The following is a 22,308-nucleotide window of genomic DNA, read 5'->3' on the forward strand; positions in this document are numbered from 1 at the left end:
AAGCGGCACCCATCAACTCAACTTTACATTGGTTAAAAGCCAGCCACATATTCTACTTAACTGCAAGGGGGATTGAGAAATATGAGTTGTCCCATGTGCCCAGGAAGAGGAACTGGGATTGCTAAGCATCTGGCTATTCTCTGCTACAACACATGAAGTATTTCACACAGTGCTTGATAGGTCATAAAAACTCAATAAATAATAATAGAAGGTATGGCCCAGTGTGGTGGCTCACACTTGTAATCCTGGCACTTTGGGAGGCTGAGACAGGAGGATTGTTTGAGCGTAGGAGTTCCAGACCAGCCTGGGCAACATGGTAACACCTCATCTCTACCAAAACAAAACAAAAGAATTACCTGGGCATGGTGGCCTGCACCTGTAGTCCCAGCTACTCAGGAGGCTGAGGTGGGAAGATCGCTTGAGCCTGGGAGGTAGAGGCTGCAGTGAGCCAAGATCAATCCACTGCACTCCAGCCTGGGTGACAGAGTGAAACCTTGTCTCAAAATAAATAAATAAATAAATAAATAAAAATTAAAAAAGAGAATATCCTTTAATGATTGCTTCCTATCATATGTCTCTCTACTTGCATGAATACCAGAATGCACAGAACTTTAGGGTAGACTTTTCAGAACACTGAATACAAAACAAAATAAACATGTGGGTTCCGTGTTTCTTTTTCTTCCTTTTCAAGTATAGTAATCACATGCCTGACATAACTCCTATTCTGGGTGCTCTCCATGAGGCAGCAGGATACATTGGAATAGCCTGCATTCAAATCCTGGCTCTGCCCTGAGCAAGGTATTAACCTGTGTTAGCCACTGTGGTTTTCTCATCTTAAAACAAGAATGCCAGTTTACCCACTTTCCAGGGTTCTTAAAAAGGGCCATATTCCCTCATCTCCAAGTAAACACTTCCTTCTGTCTGGAATACCCTCCCTATCCACTCTTCATTAGCTACCTCCTATTCCTCCCTCAAGTCTTCACTTAGATGCCACCTCCTTCAGGAAGCTTTCCTTATCTGTTTATCCCAAGTGTGGCTGAGTGCCCGTGTCTTTTGTCCCCACATCAGACTGTACTTGCCTTCCCAGAGCACTTACCACTGTGTATCAAAATCTCTGTTCACTTTCTGTCTCTAGCCAGATTGCTTCTTGGGGGAAGGGACCTAGTTGTGATCACCATTTTATTCCTAGCATCAGGACAGCATCTGGCCCACAACGAGTATCCAGTAAATATTGTCATATGAACAAATTAAAAATTTTGATTCTCCTTCAAAATGGTAATGTGTAAGACTCTCATACATCAACAAAAAATAAAAGTAAAGACAAGTTCAGGAACTGGCCGGGTGCGTTGGCTGTAATCCCAGCACTTTGGGAGGCTGAGGCAGGCGGATCATTTGAAGTCAGGAGTTCGAGACCAGCCTGGCCAACATGGTGAAACACCGTATCTACTAAAAATACAAAAATGTCGCCAGGCGTGGTGGTGGGTGCCTGTAATCCCAGCTACTTGGAAGGCTGAGGCATGAGAATCACTTGAACCTGAGAGGTGGAGGTTGCAGTGAGCCAAGATTGTGCTGCTGCACTCCAGCCTGGGCAACAGAGAGAGACCTTGCCTACAAAAAAAAAAGTTCAGGAAGAAACATCACAGTGTCTTTCTCTTTTAAAAGGTCAGGGAGAACTAAGTAGTTGTTTCAGAAGGCAGCCACACCCCTTGGGTCATGACAGGGTACTCCTGAGCAATTTACCATCTTATTTCTCACTTGAGCAACAGAGAATATAAAAAAACATCTTCACACGTTAAAAAAGCTGGGGCTTGCCCTCTCCACTCATCTGGGGATGTGGCAACAAGAGCTGTCTCCTGAGGGCGGCCCTGGCTGATCATGTGTCCTGGCAGGCCTGCAGATACCACTCTCCCCCATCTGTGTAGCTGAGGCACCCCTGCCTTCGCTGACTATCATCAAGAGTGAGGTCTTTCTAGTCCCAGTGTAGACTCTTAGATGCAGGATGGGATCTCCCAGCTCCCACCCCCGGCCAACCTGGCACACTCTCAGTCCAGGCCACTGGGCAGAGAGATTTCCACTCTGAAAATATTGAAATAGGGTGGAAATTATATCTCCACAAACCATGGGGATAATGCCTCACTAATTCCTAGACCACGCACAGTTCTGGTGTCATACACCTAAGTTTGGGGCCCTTTCTCAAAAGCTGCAGTGAATAAGGCCCTCCATGTGGGCACTGGGCACTGCCAGGGAAACTTCCCAGGAGCAGGTGATAGTTACAGAAGGCAGTCAAATGCCTAGGCAGATAGGGCGAATCCCTGGTGAAACCCCACCTCCAAGTTGAAGACAATTTAAAACCTGAAAGTCAAGCTACAAGTTAAATCTTCGGACCAGATTGAGAACCTGTCTTCCCATGTGGCACATGTTTCTCTGACTGATCCCCACCCTTCACCTATTTTACATACACCTACCCTTTCCTAACTGGTTTTCTACACTGTTGTGCTTACCTTTGAGTGGTGTCTTCACTTTAACCTTTTTTGCATACTCACAAACCAATCAGCATGCACTCCCTATTCTCAGTCCAGAAAAAACCCTGGACCCAGCCACAATGAGAAAAAAAAAAACACCCAACTGTGAGGGTGGGGAACCACCCCCCTCCCCATCTCCTCTCTGCTGAGAGCTGGTCCATCACTCAATAAAATTATTCTCTGCCCATCCTCACCTTTCAACTGTCAGCGAATCCTCATTCCTCTTGAACACAGGACAAGAGCTCAGAAACAAGAACTACCAAATGAAGGTACAAACTACAATACAGGCAGGGTGGGGTGTGGCCGTGTGGGTGGGGCATCAGACCTGGAGGGGGGCATTGCTGGTCAGAAATGTCCTGAGTCCCTCTTCTTTGGTTTCTCTGAGAAAAAGGGCAGAGTTCCAGGGATGCACACACAGTCCCAAGCACGCATATGCACTTGACAAACAGACTCACAGACACGTGCTCCACACCACAATGAAATCCAAATCCACAGACTGGCCACTGCAAATCATATGACTGCAAGTGCATGCACACACACTCTTTGAAGCAGGGGTCAGCCTCCAAGAAAAAGTGATGGACAGTCTGTCTCCCATATCCTCACATCTTTGGTTCACCTGGAGATGGCCTCAGATGAGCCAAGTGACACAGAGGTATGAGAGACTGAGGATGGGCTGAGGCGTTACCCAGCACTCCAGTAGTGCTATTACCCAACACAAAAATTGGTCTGAATATCAGATTTCAAGCGAGCGAGGGAAACCCAAAAGAGGCTGGGAGAAGTCCTTATGGAGGCTAAAGCAACTCCATGTTGGATGCTAATCCACAGTTTTGGCCATGTTGGCTTCTTAGTCTCCCAGAAGGCCTCTGAGATTCCCAGCTTATCAAGTGCTCCTTGTGTAAGTGCAAGCACTTACTGTAAATCTGGCCCTGAGGTCAAATAACTTTGATGTTACCATACTTCAACTGTCCTACACATCTTTTCTGAATCACCCTTCCCCTATGGTCTGTTTGCCCTGGGCCTGGGAGTGAAGCGTGGAGACACAAACGTGGCTTCTGTTTATGTCCTTACAAAATGTTTTTTTCCTAAGGAACTGGATGTGTCAGTTCCTGCAAAAGGGTCTGGCTGCTTGCTGCTTGTAGAAAGAATGGATAATAAAGGAAAATCTGCTAGCTGCCATGCTAGCAGGGGAAGAGCAGCAAACAATTCCACTCTTCAATTCACGGGGGGAGCACAGGGGTTTTTTAAGAAAGGATCTGAAATGTAGAAAAGGCAAGGGTGAGGTTAGGAGGTGCCAGGTAGCATGACTTGTTCGGGTGGTCCTCTTTAATTATGGTCTTAATTGGTGGAGGGGCTGGTGCAATCGTGGATCCTGCCAGGTTATAAATTAGTTACTCTTTAGGAGGGTGTAGGTTCAATTCCGGAAGTAAGCTTTTGCTGGAGAGAGAATTCCGGAGATGCCTTGTCCCTATCAGGATGCATCTCCTGAGGCATCTAAGGAAATATATGACCAGAAAAGAGCATAGCGTGTGCCTAACAAGCACGTAGGTAAATAACCGTGCATAAGGCACAGGAGTACAGTATGGGACAGGAAAGGGAGTGGATGTTCACAGCACATCCTGAGGCTGTATTTTAAGATGAGAGGTAACATACACACAGTTTATCTCAAAGTGATATCTTGAGGCCCAGGAGGGGAGAGAAAAAAGGAAAGAAGAAAAACTAAGTTTAAAACACGGTTTAAGGCCAGGCACGGTGGCTAACGCCTGTAATCCCAGCACTTTGGGGGGCCGAGGCGGGTGGATCACCTGAGGTCAGGAGTTCGAGACCAGCCTGGCCAACATGGTGAAATCCCGTCTCTACTAAAAATACAAAAATTAGCCCAGGCGTGGTGGCGCATGCCTGTAATCCCAGCTATTCCGAAGGCTGACGCAGGAGAATCGCTTGAACCTGGGAGGCGAAGGTTGCAGTGAGCCGAGATTGTGCCACTGCATTCCACCTTGGGCAACAACAGAGCGAGACTCTGTCTAAAAAAAAAAAAAATCGCGGTTTGAGGCTCAGCTATTAAGCTGCTGGTTAAAAGCCTCTTTCTTGGGCCTCTCAGTTTCCTGGGACTTTGGGGGCAGGTCTGCATAAACTGCTTAGTCGTAGACCCCCCTCCAACAATTAAGTAGGTGACTACGCAGTACTCATTCATCGGTGTCCTCAGACCCCCACACGGAGGCCCTGGGGCAACGCCAAGACCCAAAGCCCCGTCCTGGCGCCCTTGCCCTCAAGCGCCTGCAACTACCTCCTCTCCATTTGGAGCTGCCGCAGCCACATCTTCAACGCCAAGCCGTGGCACGCCCAGCAAAAGCGGGTCGGACGCCCTCACCCGACCTTCTGCACTCAGGTGCGAGGCTGTGCCTGGCCACCTGCCCCCCAACACTTGCACACACACACACACACACGCACGCACGCACGCACGCACGGCCTGCAGGGCTACCTGGACCACTTTGACCCGAAGGCACTGGAGGCCCAGGGGCAAGGGAAAGGAGGGGTGGCCGGAGCCCGCTTCCGCCCCGGGACAGTCTCGGGTTTGCCCCAGGCGGGCTCCCTGTGGGACGTGGTTCCCCATTCACGGCCTCGGGGGCGGGGCGTCTGTAGGCAACGCCCCGCAGACGTCAGCCCGGCTGGGCGCGGGCGGAGAGGACGGCGCAGCTGTCAGTCCCAGCCTAAGGGTCGCTGGAGGCGCGCAGGCCGGCTCGGCTCCGGCCCCGGACGATGCGGCGTGCCCAGGATGCTCCCGCGCCTCGTAGTGCTGCTGGCGGCGTTCCTCAGTCGCCGTCTTGGCTCAGACGCTCATGGTAAGGCTCTGGGACGCGGCCTTTCCCTGCCCTGCCCTCTCCGCGCCCGCTCCGTTAAAGTTCTCCATCCAGTGGAGAGCCCTGGCTGGCTGGCCCTCTGGGGAGACGGGTGCCGGGCCGGGCTCCCTTACTCTGGCAAACCTGAATCTCAGGCTTACCTGTTGTGGAAGTGGAAGAGGCTGAGGCTGACAGGAACTGACGGATTGGGAAGGATAGAGAAGTATGTGCAAGGCCAAACCCTCACCCCGCAAACCTCATCATCCACCCACTTCTCCATGACACTTAAGTTTAGATCTAGGTTTTTTGCTGTTTAGGTTCAAATGACGGGACTTCTTGTCCCCTTGGGGAATAATTTTGATCTTCTGACTCTCCCTTCTCGTAGTCCTTCAACTAACCGCTTTCTGTCCTCCTCCCATCTCACCTTCATCCCTCCCTGATCTCCCCGATCTGATCCCCCGTGCTCCACCTGTAGCCCCCAACTCACTCCCGCTGCCACCTGCCTCCCTCTTCCCTTAGTTCAGGCTCCTAACCCAGGCAGTTCTCTGGCAAAGTTTCTGCCACTAAGAAAAGTAAACCCCAGAGAGAGAATGAGAGAGCCCGGAGTTGGAGGGACCAAGAGCAGAGACAGAGAGCAATGACCGAAACTGCTTCTTCATGACACCAAAATACAAAGTAAAAGATGCAGTCAGCCATTCACGTGATCGAGAGCTGAGTCGGGGACGTGCAGCCCAAACACCACAAAGACTCCCTGCGTTTTTCACTTTCCGTCTAATGTTTCGAAATCAAGGCACTGACGCGAAGATCAAAGACGGTATAAGAAAGAAAGCAAGAGACAGATGACAGCATCCCCGAAAAAATAAATAAAAAACAGGTGCATGATTAGAGAGATGTCGAGAAGTTAGAAAACTAGGGAGCGGAGCAGAGTCGCTGTCAAATGGAGAGAACTTAGGGGTCAAGGAGGAGAGAAGGGGAATCAACCAGCCATTGGCCTTGCACATACTTCAGTCTGCTTGATCAGCAAGACTCTTAAAGTAGAAATGTTTGTTGTATTCTTACAAAGAAGACAATGGGTTCAGCAGTGTTTCCCATGGTGAATGGTGTGTACTAGGGGTAAAGGGAGAGTGGAGCTAGGAATTGGTATTGAGTATCTTGCCTGGGAGCTACGGGTGCCAGCTCTTGTGGGGATGTCCTCAGTCATGTGTAGAGCCAGAGCTGACTTATTCCATCTGTCCTTGCCCAGCCAGGGCTTGGGCATCTGGCTACAGGCAAAGCCCTTCTAGAAACTAGGGAATGAGGCAAGCACTTAGCTTGGGGAGCCCAGGAGACCTGTGAAGAGAAGCAGGCAGATGTCAGCAAGCGGGCTGTCTGTGTACTTAATGAGATGGCTTTGAGCTGGAGCCTGGGCCAAGCCAAGTTGGGGACCAGGTGTGGGGATGGGGTCAAGCCTAGGAGTAGTGCTAGAGCAGAGACAGGGATTGGGCAGAGCCAGCGACTAACACATCTGAGAGCTTATTGCCAGCTTGCTTAGCCCTCGGCCCCTGCCTTCTTCCCTGGGAGGCATCAGACTCAGCTTGGCTGTTCTCAGCCACCACTGCAGCTTCTGATCACAGACAGCACAGGATAGTGATTTAGGGAGACACATTAGCTCTAGAATCAGATATATCTGGATTCATATGCCCACTCTGCCCCTTACTGGCTCTACTGGCCTCGGGTGAGTCACAACCTCTCTGAACCTGCCTTTCTTCTTTGATAAAATTGGGGTCATCCATGCCTGCTGTGTAGGGCTACTGTGCTAATTAAATGGAACATATGTAAAGTACTTAGCCCAGCACTCAGCTCATAGTAAAGCACTCAAGAAATGGTAGCTGTTATATTGCTCGCCACCATCCCCAGCCTCCTCCTCATCCTTGGGGGGTGGGTCCTCCCAGCTGTGGTACTGACATTCTTCTCCCCAGGGACAGAGCTGCCCAGCCCGCCATCTGTGTGGTTTGAAGCAGAATTTTTCCACCACATCCTCCACTGGAGACCCATCCCAAATCAGTCTGAAAGTACCTGCTATGAAGTGGCACTCCTGAGGTGAGGAAAGGGGAAGAGGGAAGAGGAGGGAAGAGTGAATCCCTGCCTAGTCCCACACTCCCCTAGTATGGGAAGATACCTGCCTTGTTAATGAAGTGAGTGCCTGAGGGCCCCTGACTCAAAGCCAGCAGATGGCAAGTACTGATTGAGACTCCTGTGTTGAGCAATATGCGGGAGCTCTGGGTGAAAAGGCCAGAGCCTTTGCTCACTCCAGAGTAAGAAAAGCCTTTGCACCAAGGCTTTTCTTTTTTTTCTTTTGTTTTGTTTTAAGACAGCTTCTCGCTCTGTCCCCCAGGCTGGGGTGCAGTGGTGCAATCTCAGCTCACTGCAGCCTCTGCCTCCTGGGTTCAAGCAATTCTCCCACTTCAGCATCCCTAGTAGCTGGGATTACAGGAGCCTACCACCATGCCTGGCTAATGTTTGCATTTTTAGTAGAGACGGCATTTCACCATGTTGGCCAGGCTGGTCTCAAACTCCTGACCTCAGGGGATCCGCCCACCTCAGCCTCCCAAAGTGCTGGGATTATAGACATGAGCCACCACCTCTGGCCTCCAAGGCTTTTCTGTCTTACTGGAAAAGCAGGAGAAGCATCCACAGTATAGCCAGACAACAGGGGAACCCTAATGACTGCAAACACAATGAGAAGGGAGAGACTGGGCTGTGCTGTAGGAGCTAGCAAGGCTTTCTGGAAGAGCTGGGACTACTCGTATTCCTGTCTAAAAATCTTCTAGACCACATGGAAATTGGTACAGGGTCCCAGGACCAAGGGAGACCCCTCACAATGAGCTGCCGTGGACTAGAGGATATAGCCTGAGGGCTTTCCCAGTTTCTCCCACTGTGGGAGCTCTCTTCCTGGCCTCTTGCGTCTCCCTTAAAGGAGGTAGGATTGAGCACAAGCTCCTTTCCAGTGCCTAACCTCGTATCTCTTCAGGTATGGAATAGGGCCCTGGAACTCCATCTCCAACTGTAGCCAGGCCCTGTCCTATGACCTCACCGCGGTGACCTTGGACCTGTACCGCAGCAATGGCTACCGGGCCAGAGTGCGTGCTGTGGACGGCAGCCGGCACTCCAACTGGACCGTCACCAACACCCGCTTCTCTTTGGATGAAGGTGCTTTTCCTCCCTTGACTCAGAACATGTCTCTGAAGTCCCTTCCAGCCAGGAACTCTAGTCTAGAGCTTTTCTGTCTATTACCATAGCTTACCACGTCAGCCAGGCTCCCTGACTGGAGAACTAGTTGCCCAAACAGGGCAGGACTTTGGAGAACGTTAGATAAAATGGAGCCCAAGTTGTTTAAGATTTAAAAGGGAACTGGAGTTTTTTATCCTACAGAAGAGAGGTCTTGGGGTGGATTGGGGCAGCTGAGTCACCAGGTGCAGGCCTGTGAACTTGTTTTTTGAGGGAGGGTTCAGGGAGAGGATGCGAATCCATGAACACTCAGCATAGGGCAGCAAGCAGTAGGCAGAATTCGGGTGAGCCACCCGCTTCTTTAGGGGTGAACACCCAGGGGTCATCCCTTTGAAATGGGAAGTGCTACTAAAGAGAAGTTACGGATCCCTTTCTGGAGAGGTAAGAAGAAAGGATAAGCCCCCAACTCAATGGGATTTTGCATCCCACCAGTTGGGATTAAGAAAGTTTTGTGTGCACAGAGACCTTGCTGTAGGATTCAGAGTTAGAGCCGATGGTCTGGGAGGTCATTGGCTCCCCAGTGCCTGCTCACCGGGCACTGCTCAGCTGGTGCAGAAACATTTCCCAGCAAGGGTGTTTCAAATACCTATTTCCAGGGCCCAGGCTCGGAAATCCAAGCTAACTGTGTCTTGAATGGGCCCAGGGCATCTGTATTTTTTTTTTTTTAAATGTTTGGTTCTTCTTTGTATTCTGATTTGAGCAAGGCAATTATAAAAAGACGTTTTTGAGGAACTGGCCATATTTGTATATGAAATGGTTTTTAGGGCATATTACTAGGTATTTGTTTGTTATAGGTGATAACAGCATGGTAGTTATATTTACAAAGGTGTGATACGTGAGAGATACATACTTAAGTAATTAAGAATTAACTAATACAGTGCTTGGGATTTTCTTTAAAATGCTAAAGTAAATTTCATGTGGGGATATTGATGACCCTCCCCCACCAGCAATTACGTTAAAATTGGCCTAGCATTTGCAATTACTAAAGCTGGGACTTTGGAAATCATTATATTCTCTTCTACTTTTGTGTCTGTCCGATATTTCTACATAAAAATGTAATCAATGCAATTTATCACATTAACTATTCAGAAAAGAAAACGACATTTAAAGAGAAACTCAGCAAAGTTAAAGTAGAAAGAAAATGTCCTAACCTGTAGAAAGGTATCTATCTACACACACCTACCGTAAATATTATGCTTAACAGTAAAGTGTTGGGCTGGGCACGGTGACTCACGCCTGTAATCCCAGCACTTTGGGAGGCCGAGGTGGGCAGATCACCTGCGGTCAGGAGTTCAAGACCAGTCTGGCTGACAAGGTGAAACCCCATCTCTACTAAAAATACAAAAATGAACAGGGCCTGGTGGCATGCACCTGTAGTCTCAGCTACTCAGGGAGGCTGAGGCAGGAGAGGCTGCAGTGAGCCAAGATCAAGCCATTGCTCTCCAGTCTGGGCAACAGAGGGAGACTCTGTCTCAAAAAAACAAACAAATAAACAAAAACAAAACAGTAAAGTATTGAAAACATTTTATAAAAAAACTTTTTGTTTTATTTTTAATTGACAAGTAATAATTCTGCATTTTTATGAGGTACAGTGTTATGTATACATAATACATATATACCTTGTGGAATGATCAAATCAAGGTAATTAGAATATCACCTCAAATAGTTAGCATTTCTTTGTGCCAGAAACATTTAAAATGTTATCTTTTAGCTATTTTGAAATATACAGTCCATTATTATTACTGCATTCACCTTGCCATGCAATAGGCACCAGAACTTATTCCTCCTGTCTCACTGTAACTTGGTACCCCTCTCCTTGTTCCCTATTCACGTCCCCCCACCTGCCTCCTTCCAGCCTCTAGTAACCCCTTCTACTCTCTACTTCTAGGAATCGAATTCTAAAATAATTCTACTTAGATTCTATACCTAACTGAGATCTTATGGTATTTATCTCTTTGCACCTGGCTTATTTCGCTAATGATGTCCTCTAGGTCCATCTGTGTTTTCCCAAATGACAATTTCCTTTTTTTTTCAATTTGAGACAAAGTCTTGCTCTGTCACCCAGGCTGGAGTGAAATGGCTTGATCTCATCTCACTTCAACCTCCACCTTCCGAGTTCAAGAGATTCTCCTGCCTCAGCCTCCTGAGTAGCTGGGATTACAGGCACATGCCACCACGCCTGGTTAACTTTTGTATATTTAGTAGAGATGAGGTTTCACCATGTTGGCCAGGCTGGTCTCAGACTCCTGACCTCAAATGATCCACCCGCCTCAGCCTCCCAAAGTGCTAGGATTACAGGCGTGAGCCACTGGGCCAGGCCTCAGTTTCCTGTTTTTCAAAGCTGAACAGGATTCTGTTGTATACACATACCACATTTTAAAAACTCATTCATCTGTTGGTGGGCATTTCCATATCTTGGCTGTCATGAATAATGCTGCAGTGAACGGGGATACAGGTATCTCTTCAATACACTAATTTCAATATCTTTAGTAACTGCAAACACTAGGCCAATTTTAAAGTAATTGGTGGTAGGGAGGGTCATCAATATCCCCCCATGAAATTTACTTTAGCATTTTAAAGAAAATTCCAAGCACTCTATTACTTAATTCTTAATTAAGTAATATATATCCCCAGTAGTGAGAATTGCTGGATCACATGGTAGTTCTATTTTTAGATTTTTGAGGAATATCCATACTGTTTTCCACAATGGCTGAGAAATTCACCACCAGTGACGTGCAAGGGTTTCCCTTTTCACCACATCCTTGCCAACACTTGTTACTTCCATCTTTTGGAGAATAGCCAATCTAACAGGTGTGAAGTGGTATCTCATTGTGGTTTTAATTTGCATTTCTCTGATGATTAGAGATGTTGGCCATTTTTTCATGTATCTGTTGGCCATTTGTATGTCTTCTTTTAAATGTCTATTCAAGTCCTTTGCCCATTTTAAAAACAGGTTTATTTGTTTTCTTGTTATTGAGTAGTCTGAGTTCCTTGTATATTTTGGATATTAACCCCTTATTCAGTGTACATTTGTAAATATTTTCCACCCATTCATAGATTGTCTCTTCACTCTAGTAATTGTTTCTTTTGCTGTGCAGAAGCTCTTTACTGTAATGCCATCCCATTTGTCTATTTTTGCTTTTGTTGCCTGTGCTTTGGGGATCATATCCAAGAAATCTTTGCCCAGACCAACGTCTTAGAACTTTGCCCCAGGTTTTCTTCTAGTGGTTTTTATAGTTTCAGGTGTTACATTTGTCTTTAATCCATTTTGAGTTGATTCTTATGTAAGGGGTGAGACAAAGATCTATTTTCATTGTTCTGTTTGTGAATATACAGTTTTCCCAACACCATTTATTGAAGAGACTGTTCTTTTCCCATTGTGTGTTCTTGGCCCCTTTGTTGAAAATCAATTGTGGGTTTATCTCTGGGCTCTCCATCATATTCCATTGGTTAATGCATGTGATTTTAGGGTATATGTATTTTTAATGTGCTCCCTAAAGTGCCCTTATATTCTGCTGCATTGACAAACCTGTGGCCTAGGTTTTAATTAAGCTTAATTCTGGAGGCAAAGTCTTGGGGGGGGGACACCCAAGCCCTCCTCAGCCCTCAGGTCTCATGGTTTTGCCCCCCTACTCCACTCCATTTAGTGACTCTGACAGTTGGCAGTGTGAAGCTAGAGATCCACAATGGCTTCATCCTTGGGAAGATTCAGCCCCCCAGGCCCAAGATGGCCCCTGCAAATGACACATATGAAAGCATCTTCAGTCACTTCCGAGAGTATGAGATTGCCATTCGCAAGGTGCCGGGAAACTTTACGGTATGGAGTTCCCCAAGGCCCCAGAACCAGAGCTCCCTTGGCTTCCCTGTCCCCTGGGCTGAAAGCACCCTTGTGTGCCATTGGGAATTTTGCTTGTGGACTAAAGGGAGGGTCTGGGATGGTAGGTGAGCAGAGAAGGGAGCAGAACCCACCTCAGCCCTCAGAGCTATGCTCTTGTGAGATGCTCCTCAAAGGCATTGCCTACTAGGGCAATTGGGCACCCCAGAGCCTTTCTAGATGAAGCAATATGGCTCTGAGAGGCTATGTAACCTAACAGAAGGCACCCCTGGTATGGGAGAGCTGGTATCTGCAAAATCCACCCTCTTTCCTCTCCACCACAGTTGATTTCAGCCCCTTCTGAGAAGATCTTCAGCATCTGTCAAACACTGCTTTTTCTTTTAAAATACAAAATAAAATTGTGGTCATTACAGAGATCATGTGCTGCCTTGGTAATTGTGGGGGTTGTTATCTTACACAAAGGATACTGAAGGGGTTTGGCTGAAATCACCTCTAAAGGCTCGCCAGCTCTCAGTGTCTGTGTGCCATGAAATAAAATGATTTTATTAATTGCTATCATTTTTGTTCCAGTTCACACACAAGAAAGTAAAACATGAAAACTTCAGCCTCCTAACCTCTGGAGAAGTGGGAGAGTTCTGTGTCCAGGTGAAACCATCTGTCACTTCCCGAACTAACAAGGGGATGTGGTCTAAAGAGGAGTGCATCTCCCTCACCAGGCAGTGTGAGTCAGCCGGGCTGCTCTCAGCATGGGGAGGGAGACTGGGAGGGCCTGGTGCAATCCAAAATGCGTGCACCCGGGAAGCTGGTGCCAGCCACTGTGTTAGGTGCTGCTTCATATAGCTCTGCATCCTTAATAGGAGAGAGGTCCTACTGTCCTCGTTTTAGAGATGAGGGAACTGAGACTCAGTATTAGCAGCTTCCTAGGGTTGCACAGCTAGGACTTGGTGGCAGAACCAGGTCTCTTGTGATCTAGGGTCCTCCCACTGGAGCGCAGTGATGTTTCCCAACAACATCCCCCTCCCCCAGGCCGTCGTCAGTCAGCTGTGCTAGTTCCTGTTGTTAAGGTCTTCTGCTGTTCTTCCTCAGAGCCAGGGATACAAAGGGCTTCTCCTTACTTCCCCTACTCTGCTCCGCTCCTCACCAGAGCTGCTAACGTCAGCAAATCCTGCTCCAGGCTGTCAGTCAGGTGCCGGGGCTGTAGGGGGGAGGGAGAGAATAGAGGACGTGGAGGCCACGGTCCTGCCTAGGAGGATCTCGCGTCCCGGCTGGGGAGATACAGTGTGCACAGAGGAGACTGTAACAAGCAACTCTCTCTGGACAGCTGATGAGATGTCCAGCGCCTAGTGAATCAGGCCAACAGTAAGTGCTCTGGGAGGGCCCAGTCCAGTGTGGGCAGGGTCTGGCAAAGATGAAAGTGACTCCTGCTAGATCTGCAACAAATTTCAGTTGATGAAGGACACTCAACAGCTCAGTGTCATTTAAGTCTCAATGCAGAGTAAGGCACTAAGTGGGTATCAGGCAGCCTTAAGAGTTTTTCATACATTCTTTCACTGATACATGAAATAGTTCTGTTCAAATCTCAGCTTTACTACTTTTGAGGTGTATGACTTTGGGCAAATTACTTAACTTCTATGTGCTTCAGGATACTAATCTGTAACAGTGGGGCTGATGATAGTATTTACCTCCTATAAGTATAAAAGTTAAAAGAATCTCATGGTATTGGCACGTGGTCAGTGCTGTGTACTTCACAACTGCCTTATGAGGTTGGTGGCTCCGAGAGAGTAAGTAATTTGTCCACAATTGCACAGCTAGTAAGTGGTGAAGCTGGGACTTGAACCCGGATCTAGCAGCCCCCAGAGCCTCGACTCTTACCTGCTATACCATCCTGCCTCGCTGTTCTGTTTGCTGTGATGAGAGTCGTGTGCAGAGAGCTGGAAGCAGTCAGTGCATCTCCTAAGGGCATCCTTCAGGGCATGGTTTGGAAGACCAGGTGGGGATTCGCAGAAACCTAGACTCATCTAGAGCTGTGGCCTGTAGGTTGCCTTGGGCCACTGAGTGGTTCCTGACAGTGGCCAATGGATTTCATGGGACCAGAGTCCTATGACAAGAATCACCATGCTCCATGGGGCCAGGCCACAAACACATCTCTCTTGGCCTGCAGATTTCACCGTGACCAACATCATCATCTTCTTTGCCTTTGTCCTGCTGCTCTCCGGAGCCCTGGCCTACTGCCTGGCCCTCCAGCTGTATGTGCGGCGCCGAAAGAAGCTGCCCAGGGTCCTGGTGAGTCTTGCAAGGAGGTCACTGCCCCATCCTTCCCAGCCACACCAGAGCTTCCAGGAGGGCAGGGAGCTCTTTTCCTCCCAGACAGTCCATTGCCTCAGCTCGCCTCTGCTCTCAGCTCTGGTGTGATTGGCAGATACCTTCATCAGTCTCTGTAGGGACAGAGGGAGAAAGTGAACATGAAGCCCAGTACCAAGAATGTTGCCATCCAGTAGCTCAGATAAGACACATGGAATCACAAACCTCAATGACCACGAGCCATTTTGGTATGATCTACTAGTAGTTGGCCATGGACTAGCCCCTGTGCATTGCATCTCTGATAATGAGGCATAGTTTTAACCCCTTTTCATAAGTGAGGAAACTGAGGCACAGAGAGATTATGACACACACAGGACCACACAAGCAGGAAGCATCAGGGATGGAGCCCACTTTCCCACAGCTAGTGGCCATGGGTATTCCACAACAGAGAAAGAAGGAAAGGCCAGAGGTGCTGGTCCTTGGGCTGCTGTTAGAGTGGGCCAGAGGAGAGAGGACGCTGGGGGACGGTGGGGATGCTGGGCCAGTGGAGAGGGGATGCGGGCTGGGGCAGGGAGGGGCTCATGAGGAGGCCAAGCCCTCCTCCCCTCCCAGGGTGTGTCCTCTTGCTACATCGTACTGACAAATGATACATTTGTGGCAAGCCAGCCTCCAAAACTCAGCTTGCAAAGATTGGGCAGCATTTTCCAAACCTCGGCCTGTCTCTGGCCTGGAGTTCAGGCCACATCGAAGGTTGCCCACCATAGCCCCCGTAGCGGTCACTACTGCACGATGGCCAAGGGATCAGCTGGGAAGGACCCAGCTCCATCTGCAAGGCAGGGGCCCCACAACTGGAAGGGGAATCTCCAGAGGGATCCTGGGATCTCTAGGGAAAAGAAGAAGAGAGACAAGTGCAGTGGCGCAATCTCAGCTCACTTGCAGCCTCCACCTCCCAGGTTCCAATGATTCTCCTGCCTTAGTCTCCCGGGATTACAGGTGCGCACCAGCATGCCTAGCTAATTTTTATGTTTTTAGTAGACACGGGGTTTTCCCATGTTGACCACGCTGGTCTCGAACCCCTGATCTCCAGTGATGCGCCCACCTCAGCCTCCCAAAGTGCTAGGATTACAGGCATGAGCCACCGCACCCTGCCCCTTCTGTACTTTTGGATCACAGAACTGACTTGTCCTTGAGGGTTTTTTCTCTTCAGGATAAATATAACACAGTTCCCTTCATCTGATGATCGTAGTCATCACCACATGAATAAATTCTACTGCACAGAGCATTGGCACATTCATTAGTTTGTTCTCATTCATTAGCTTGTTTGATCTGATCTTTCAACAGTTCATCAAGGTAAGTATTATTGGACAAGAAAGGAATTTCAAATCAGGACAGTTGAGGATGAATTCCAGATGTGTTCTTTACTGTTTGTGCAAGTCATTTAACTTCTCTGAGCTTCAGTTTTCTCCTCTAGGAAATAGAGGTAATAATACTTCTCTTACAGAATTATTGGAGGGTAAAGTTCAATTCAACATATATTTATTGAGCACCTTCTATATACCACACTTTGTTCTAAGCACTGTAGACACATTAACTACAACATAAGGAGGCAGGTTCTGTCATTATTTCCATGTTACAGATGAGGAGCTAAAGCACAGAGAGGGGAAGTAATTTGATCAGGGTGACAAAGCTGGTAAGAGTCAGAGCTGGGATTTGAACCCATGAAGTCTGGCTCTAGGGGACACATCCTAAATCACCAAACAATGTGATAGGAATAGGGACTCAACCAATCAGAGCTGCATTTGAATCATCATGTACCAAGGAAATGAGGGCAGATGTGCAACAGTGAGTCAGTGAGTCCGTCGGCAGAGCTTAGGAGGGCCTACTGTGTGCCAGCTCAGTCTAGACTCTGGAGACAGGGTAGTAAACAACACTAGACAGTTCTTGCCCTCAAGGAGTTTGTGTTCTTTTGGGAATGTGGAGTAAGTGAGTGTGTGTATGGTGAGAGACAGAAAACAAACAAGTAAAATAATTCTAGGAACAAAGTGCTAGGAAGAAGTAACAAGGTTAATGTGGAGAGAGTGGCAGGAGTACTGCTTTAATCAAGGTATTCAGGAAGGCTTTGCTGAAGAAGTGACATCTGAACTGAGACCTAAACCATGAACAGGACACAGCCATATAAAGTGCTGAGATCATTTCAAGCACCAGGGAGAGCATGTGCAAAGGCCCTGAGGCAGTCTGGTGCTTGATGTGTTCTGGGACAGAAAGAACACCAGTGTGGCTAGGGCAGAGGGGTTATGTGACTTCCTTAAAACCCTTGGCGATTAACAGAGAGCAGCCCCTTCTCTGCGAGTTCCACACCTGTGCCACTGCCCCACACTGCAGCCACCATGTTCGTGTGAGTCATGACTGGGGGCATAGAGAAATTAATTTGGTGTCTCACATCCAGAACTTTAGAAAATGAAATGGGCAGGAGGGCATAGAGTAGGATACAATAGAATAAGAACTGCAGAAATATTGTGGCACAGCTCATAATGATGAGTATTATTTTGTGAAACTGGTTTCAGTTATTTACATACGGGTATATATACAAGTCATTATGCAACTTATTTCTGATTTTGAGTCATAGTCAAAAAAGATTGAAACACGCTTCTAGGTGGGTCTAGCCTGCTTTCAGGTTTGAAAAGCACTGTGGATGGAGCCACCTGAGAGTTTTCACCATGCTCAGCACACCCTGGTTCTGCCCGTTACTCCATCTGGGCCCAAGAATACAAGCCTCTTATGTATCTGGACTGAGCCAAACTGGGAGTAGCATTAGGAGGAAAGCTGGATTTGAAAACAAAACAGAACACATTGCAGTGTAATTAAGACTGTAGTCCCCTCCATTGAGCTCTCCTCCTGGGCCTGGCCTTCCCCGGCAGCACTGGGATGGGTGCTGGAAGGTGACTCCCGCCTCTCTCACTCTGCCCTCTCTTCCCCAGCTCTTCAAGAAGCCCAACGCCTTCATCTTCATCAGCCAGCGTCCCTCCCCAGAGACCCAAGACACCATCCACCCGCTTGATGAGGAGGCCTTCCTGAAGGTGTCACCAGAGCTGAGGAACTCAGACCTGCATGGCAGCATGGACAGTGGCTTTGGCAGTACCAAACCATCCCTGCAGACTGAAGAGCCCCAGTTCCTCCTCCCTGACCCTCACCCCCAGGCGGACAGAACGCTGGGAAATGGAGAGCCCCCTGAGCTGGGCGACAGCTGCAGTAGTGGCAGCAGCAATAGCACGGACAGCGGGATCTGCCTGCAGGAGCCCAGCCTGAGCCCCAGCACTGGGCCCACCTGGGAGCAGCAGGTAGGGAGTGACAGCAGGGGCCAGGATGACAGTGGCATTGGCCTAGTTCAAAACTCTGAGGGCCAGGCGGGGGACACACAGGGTGGCTCAGCCTTGGGCCACGACAGTCCCCCAGAGCCTGAGGTGCCTGCGGAACAAGACCCAACTGCTGTGGTATTCCGGGGCTACCTGAGGCAGACCAGATGCGCTGAGGAGAAGGCAACCAAGACAGGCTGCCTGGAGGAAGAATTGCCCCTGACAGGTGGCCTTGGGCCCAAATTCAGGGGATGCCTGGATGACGAAGCAGGCTTGCATCCACCAGCCCTGGCCAAGGGCTATTTGAAACAGGATCCCCTAGAAATGACTCTGGCTTCCTCGGGGGCCCCAACTGAACAGTGGAACCAGCCCACTGAGGAATGGTCACTCCTGGCCTTGAGCAGCTGCAGTGACCTGGGAACATCTGACTGGAGCTTTGCCCATGACCTTGCCCCTCTAGGCTGTGTGGCAGCCCCAGGTGGTCTCCTGGGCAGCTTTAACTCAGACCTGGTCACCCTACCCCTCATCTCTAGCCTGCACTCGAGTGACTCGAGCTGAGAGGCTGCTTTTGGTTTTAACCATGCCTGCTCCTCTGCCTGGACCCAGAGGAGGGGCAACCAAGGCCGAAGTAAGGCACAAGGCAGTCTGGGCACTTTTCTGCAAGTCCACTGGGGACGGCCCCAGTCAGGCCCTGCAGGGCTGGTCAGAATGCCTGGGGCAGGAGGAGGTCACCTCACTGAACTAGTGCAGAGTGTGGGGGGCACTGACCTGTTCCGTTGACTGGGGCCCTGCAGACTCTGGCAGAGCTGAGAAAGGCAGGGACCTTCTCCCTCCTCGGAACTCTTTCTTGTATCATAAAGGATTATTTGCTCAGGGGAACCATGGGGCTTTCTGTTGTGGTGAGGCCGCCAGGTTGAAGTCAGCTCACAGCCAGACCTCCCAGCTTAGGCCACCCAAGCATCAGGGCCTCCAGGAGGAAGAAGGGCTATGGGAATGGAAGCTTCAGGGCCTTGCTGCTGGGGTGGTTTTTAGGGGAAAAAGGAGGATATGGAGGCCGAGTTTGATCTCTGGGGTGGTCACATGGGTTCCCCCATCAGGCCTCTGAGGCAGGAAGCCTGTCACTGGAAGATCTTAAGGTATATATTTTCTAGACACTCAAACGCATCATAATGGATTCACCGGGGGGAGACAAAGGGAGCTGAGACCCCGGATGGGGCTTCCAGCTCAGAACCCATCCCTCTGGTGGGTAGCTGTGGTGCCCATCTGCAAATATCTCCCTCTCTCCAGCAAATGGAGTGGCATTCCCCTGGGGCACTGGCTGTGGCCCAGCCACTCACATCCCCACCCTGCTGCCACACCATCTTGCTGACAAGTTCCAGAGAAGCCGTGGTTTTTTGTATTGGTCATAACTCAGCCCTTTGGGCAGCTTCTGGGCTTGGGCACCAGCTCATGCCAGCCCCAGAGAGTCAGGGTTGGAAGTCTGTGCTTGTGTTTGCTGCTAATATCCAGCTACAGACCCAGAGGATAAGCCACTGGGCACTGAGCTGGGGTCCCTGCCTTCTTGGTGTTCAGCTGTGTGACTTTGGACTAGCCACTTGTCAGAGGGCCTCAATTTCCCCTTCTGTGAAATAAGGACTCCACCTTTAGGGGGTCCTCCATGTTTGCTGGGTATTAGCCAACCTGGCCCTGGGAAAAAGTAGATACTGTCCATGGACTACCAAGCCGGCTTGTTTCTCATGCCAGGGGCTAACAGATCCAGTGGGAGTCCATGGTGTCATGCCAAGACAGTATCAGACACAGCCCCAGAAGGGGGCATTATGGGCCCTGCCTCCCCATAGGCCATTTGGAATCTGTCTTCAAACAAAGGCAGTTCAGTCCACGGGCATGGAAGCTGTGAGGGGACAGGCCTGTGCGTGCCATCCAGAGTCATCTCTGAGCCCTGCCTTTCTCTGGAGCATTCTGAAAACAGACATTCTGGCCCAGGGAATCCAGCCATGACCCCTACCCCTCTGCCAGAGTGCTCTTAGGTGCCAGTCTGGCAACTGAACTCCCTCTGGAGACAGGCTTGAGGGAGGATTCCTCAGGGTTCCCTTGAAAGCTTTATTTATTTATTTGGTTCCTTTATTTATTGGAGAGGCAGCATTGCACAGTGAAAGAATTCTGGATATCTCAGGAGCCCTGAAGTTCTAGCTCTGACTCTGCTGTTCCCAGCCAGGGATGTGACCTTGGGGAAGTCACTTATCCTCTTGCAGCCTCAGTTTCCTCATCTGCAAAATAATGACTGACTTGTCTAATCCATAGGGATGTGAGGTTCTGCTGAGGAAATGGGTATAAATGTGCCTTGAACACAAAGCTCTGTCAATGAGTGATACATGTTTTTATTCCAATAAATTGTCAAGATCACAGGAATCGTGTGAAACCAGTCAGATTGCTGATGGCACAGTGGCTTATGGAGGACTTGGTTGTTGATAATGAGGAGGGTGATAATGGGTGGGATGTGTGATGTCACTTTAAGGAAACAGGGCCGAGGACTCAGGCTCAAATCCGACAGACCCAGGGAGTCCTCGTGCTACCTGTATTGTGACCTTGGGCCCATTACTTATCCCCTCCAGGTTTTCATTTCCCCACTCGTCATGTGGAGTTGACAACTCCCCATGGGGATGTTGTGAGGTTTAAATGAAATTGCACGTAAAAAGTTTGACATGGTGCCAGGCATGTGGTGGTCCCCATGTGCAAATAGCTGTCATTGGCTGTTAAGGCTGTAAAGAGAAATGGGCAGCTTTTCTTGGAAGCAGGTGAAAATGAAAGCGATAAGGAGCATGCAGCGGGGCTCTTTCAGAATACAGAAAAGGAAACGGTGGAAAGCACAATGCAACGTTTTGGATGTGAGTTCTGACAATGTGGAGAGAAGAACCTGGAAATCCCTCCTTTCCAGGAAGACAGCAAACCGGACCTCCCCGGAGCTCTGTCTCCGGAGCCCTGTCCCTGGCTCCCGTCACCCAGGAGGTGTGTCCCAGCGGTGGTTCTCCTAAGTGTGGAAGTCATTTGCACTCTATTCTAGAAGCAGCCTGCTCCATCATGAAAAACCCCACGTGGGTTTGAATTTCTCCCCATGCTCAGCCCAGTGGGTAGAACAAACCCAGGCCCGCGGCCTGAGCTTCCTGGGTGTGCTTTTTTATTTTCTTTCCTTTTTTCTTTTCTTTTCTTTTTTCTTCTTTCTTTTCTTTTCAATGGAATCTCGCTCTGTCGCCCAGGCTGGAGTGCAGTGGCGGCTCTCGGCTCACTACAAGCTCTGCCTCCTGGGTTCACCCTATTCTCCTGCCTCAGCCTCCCGAGTAGCTGGGACTACAGGCACTCACCACCACGCCCGGCTAATTTTTTTTTGTATTTTTAGTAAAGACGGGGTTTCACTGTGTTAGCCTAGATAGTCTTGATCTCCTGACTTCTTGATCCGCCCACCTCGGCCTCCCAAAGTGCTGGGATTATAGGCATGAGCCACCACGCCCAGCCACTAGGTGGCTTTTCTCTTTGTCCTACCTGGATCCCCTAGCAGGTAAATGGGGACCCCTCACCTCTTTTGCCCTGTGTCATCTCCAATCTTGCCTTAACCCATTCATTCTGAGAAAATAACTAGTTCTGAGGAAGTGCTGATCCTATCATCTTCAGAGAACTTGACTAATATCACACCATTTCAGACCTGCTCAGGCTTTTGCCCTAGAGCCCTCCTTGTCAAGACTGGAAAGAAAAGTAGTGTTGGTCACTTTCTCCTGGAAATGAGGTGTTAGCGATGGCTTCTTCCGCATGGAAAAGGCCCCTGAGGTGTAAATATAAAGATTCAGAGAGTAAAAGGAATTGCATTCAAGGAACTGCAGCCAGTTTGGTTGGATATGACAGATCAAGGAGCAGCTTGCAGGACAGAAGGAAGTCAGAAGATGCAGCCCGTGGTGTGGACCGTGCCTGCTCCGTTTCTGTGGAATGAGTAGGAGTTTGCGCTGGTTCACCTCTGCTTTGAGGCTGCTCTGTAACCACTCACACTAGGCCCTTGGGAGAAACTGAGTGAGTCCTTCCAAGCAGCTAGGGCTGATGAGACACTTGCAGGTTTCCTGGGACTTCGGATTACAGTCACCAACAGAAGGCCCCAGCTGTTCTTCAACTGAGCAATCTCCTTCAAGGGCTTTTCCAAGCTGAGGAAT

The 22,308-nt window shown here is 49.2% G+C and overlaps 2 protein-coding genes across 2 annotated transcripts in view; one reads left to right on the top strand and one right to left on the bottom strand.

Annotated features, from left to right (window-relative positions):
• TMPRSS13 (transmembrane protease, serine 13) overlaps positions 1-5,133 on the bottom strand; it is an 82,088-nt gene extending 76,955 nt beyond the window's left edge. Inside the window, exon 1 of the mRNA XM_011965002.1 lies at positions 4,979-5,133. Coding sequence (XP_011820392.1) covers positions 4,979-5,133 — 155 coding nt within the window. The remainder of the gene's footprint in view (positions 1-4,978) is intronic.
• Positions 5,134-5,180: 47 nt separating this feature from the next.
• On the top strand, positions 5,181-20,524 carry IL10RA (interleukin 10 receptor, alpha). The gene is made up of 7 exons (XM_011964849.1): positions 5,181-5,362; positions 7,318-7,438; positions 8,370-8,548; positions 12,274-12,443; positions 13,032-13,182; positions 14,623-14,744; positions 17,741-20,524. The coding sequence occupies exons 1-7, from the start codon at positions 5,296-5,298 to the stop codon at positions 18,671-18,673; spliced, it is 1,743 nt and encodes a 580-aa protein (XP_011820239.1). The 5' UTR covers positions 5,181-5,295; the 3' UTR covers positions 18,674-20,524.
• Positions 20,525-22,308: the final 1,784 nt, after the last annotated feature.

This window comes from Mandrillus leucophaeus, unplaced genomic scaffold, assembly GCF_000951045.1.
Source record: "Mandrillus leucophaeus isolate KB7577 unplaced genomic scaffold, Mleu.le_1.0 Scaffold71, whole genome shotgun sequence".
Lineage (NCBI taxonomy): Eukaryota > Metazoa > Chordata > Mammalia > Primates > Cercopithecidae > Mandrillus > Mandrillus leucophaeus.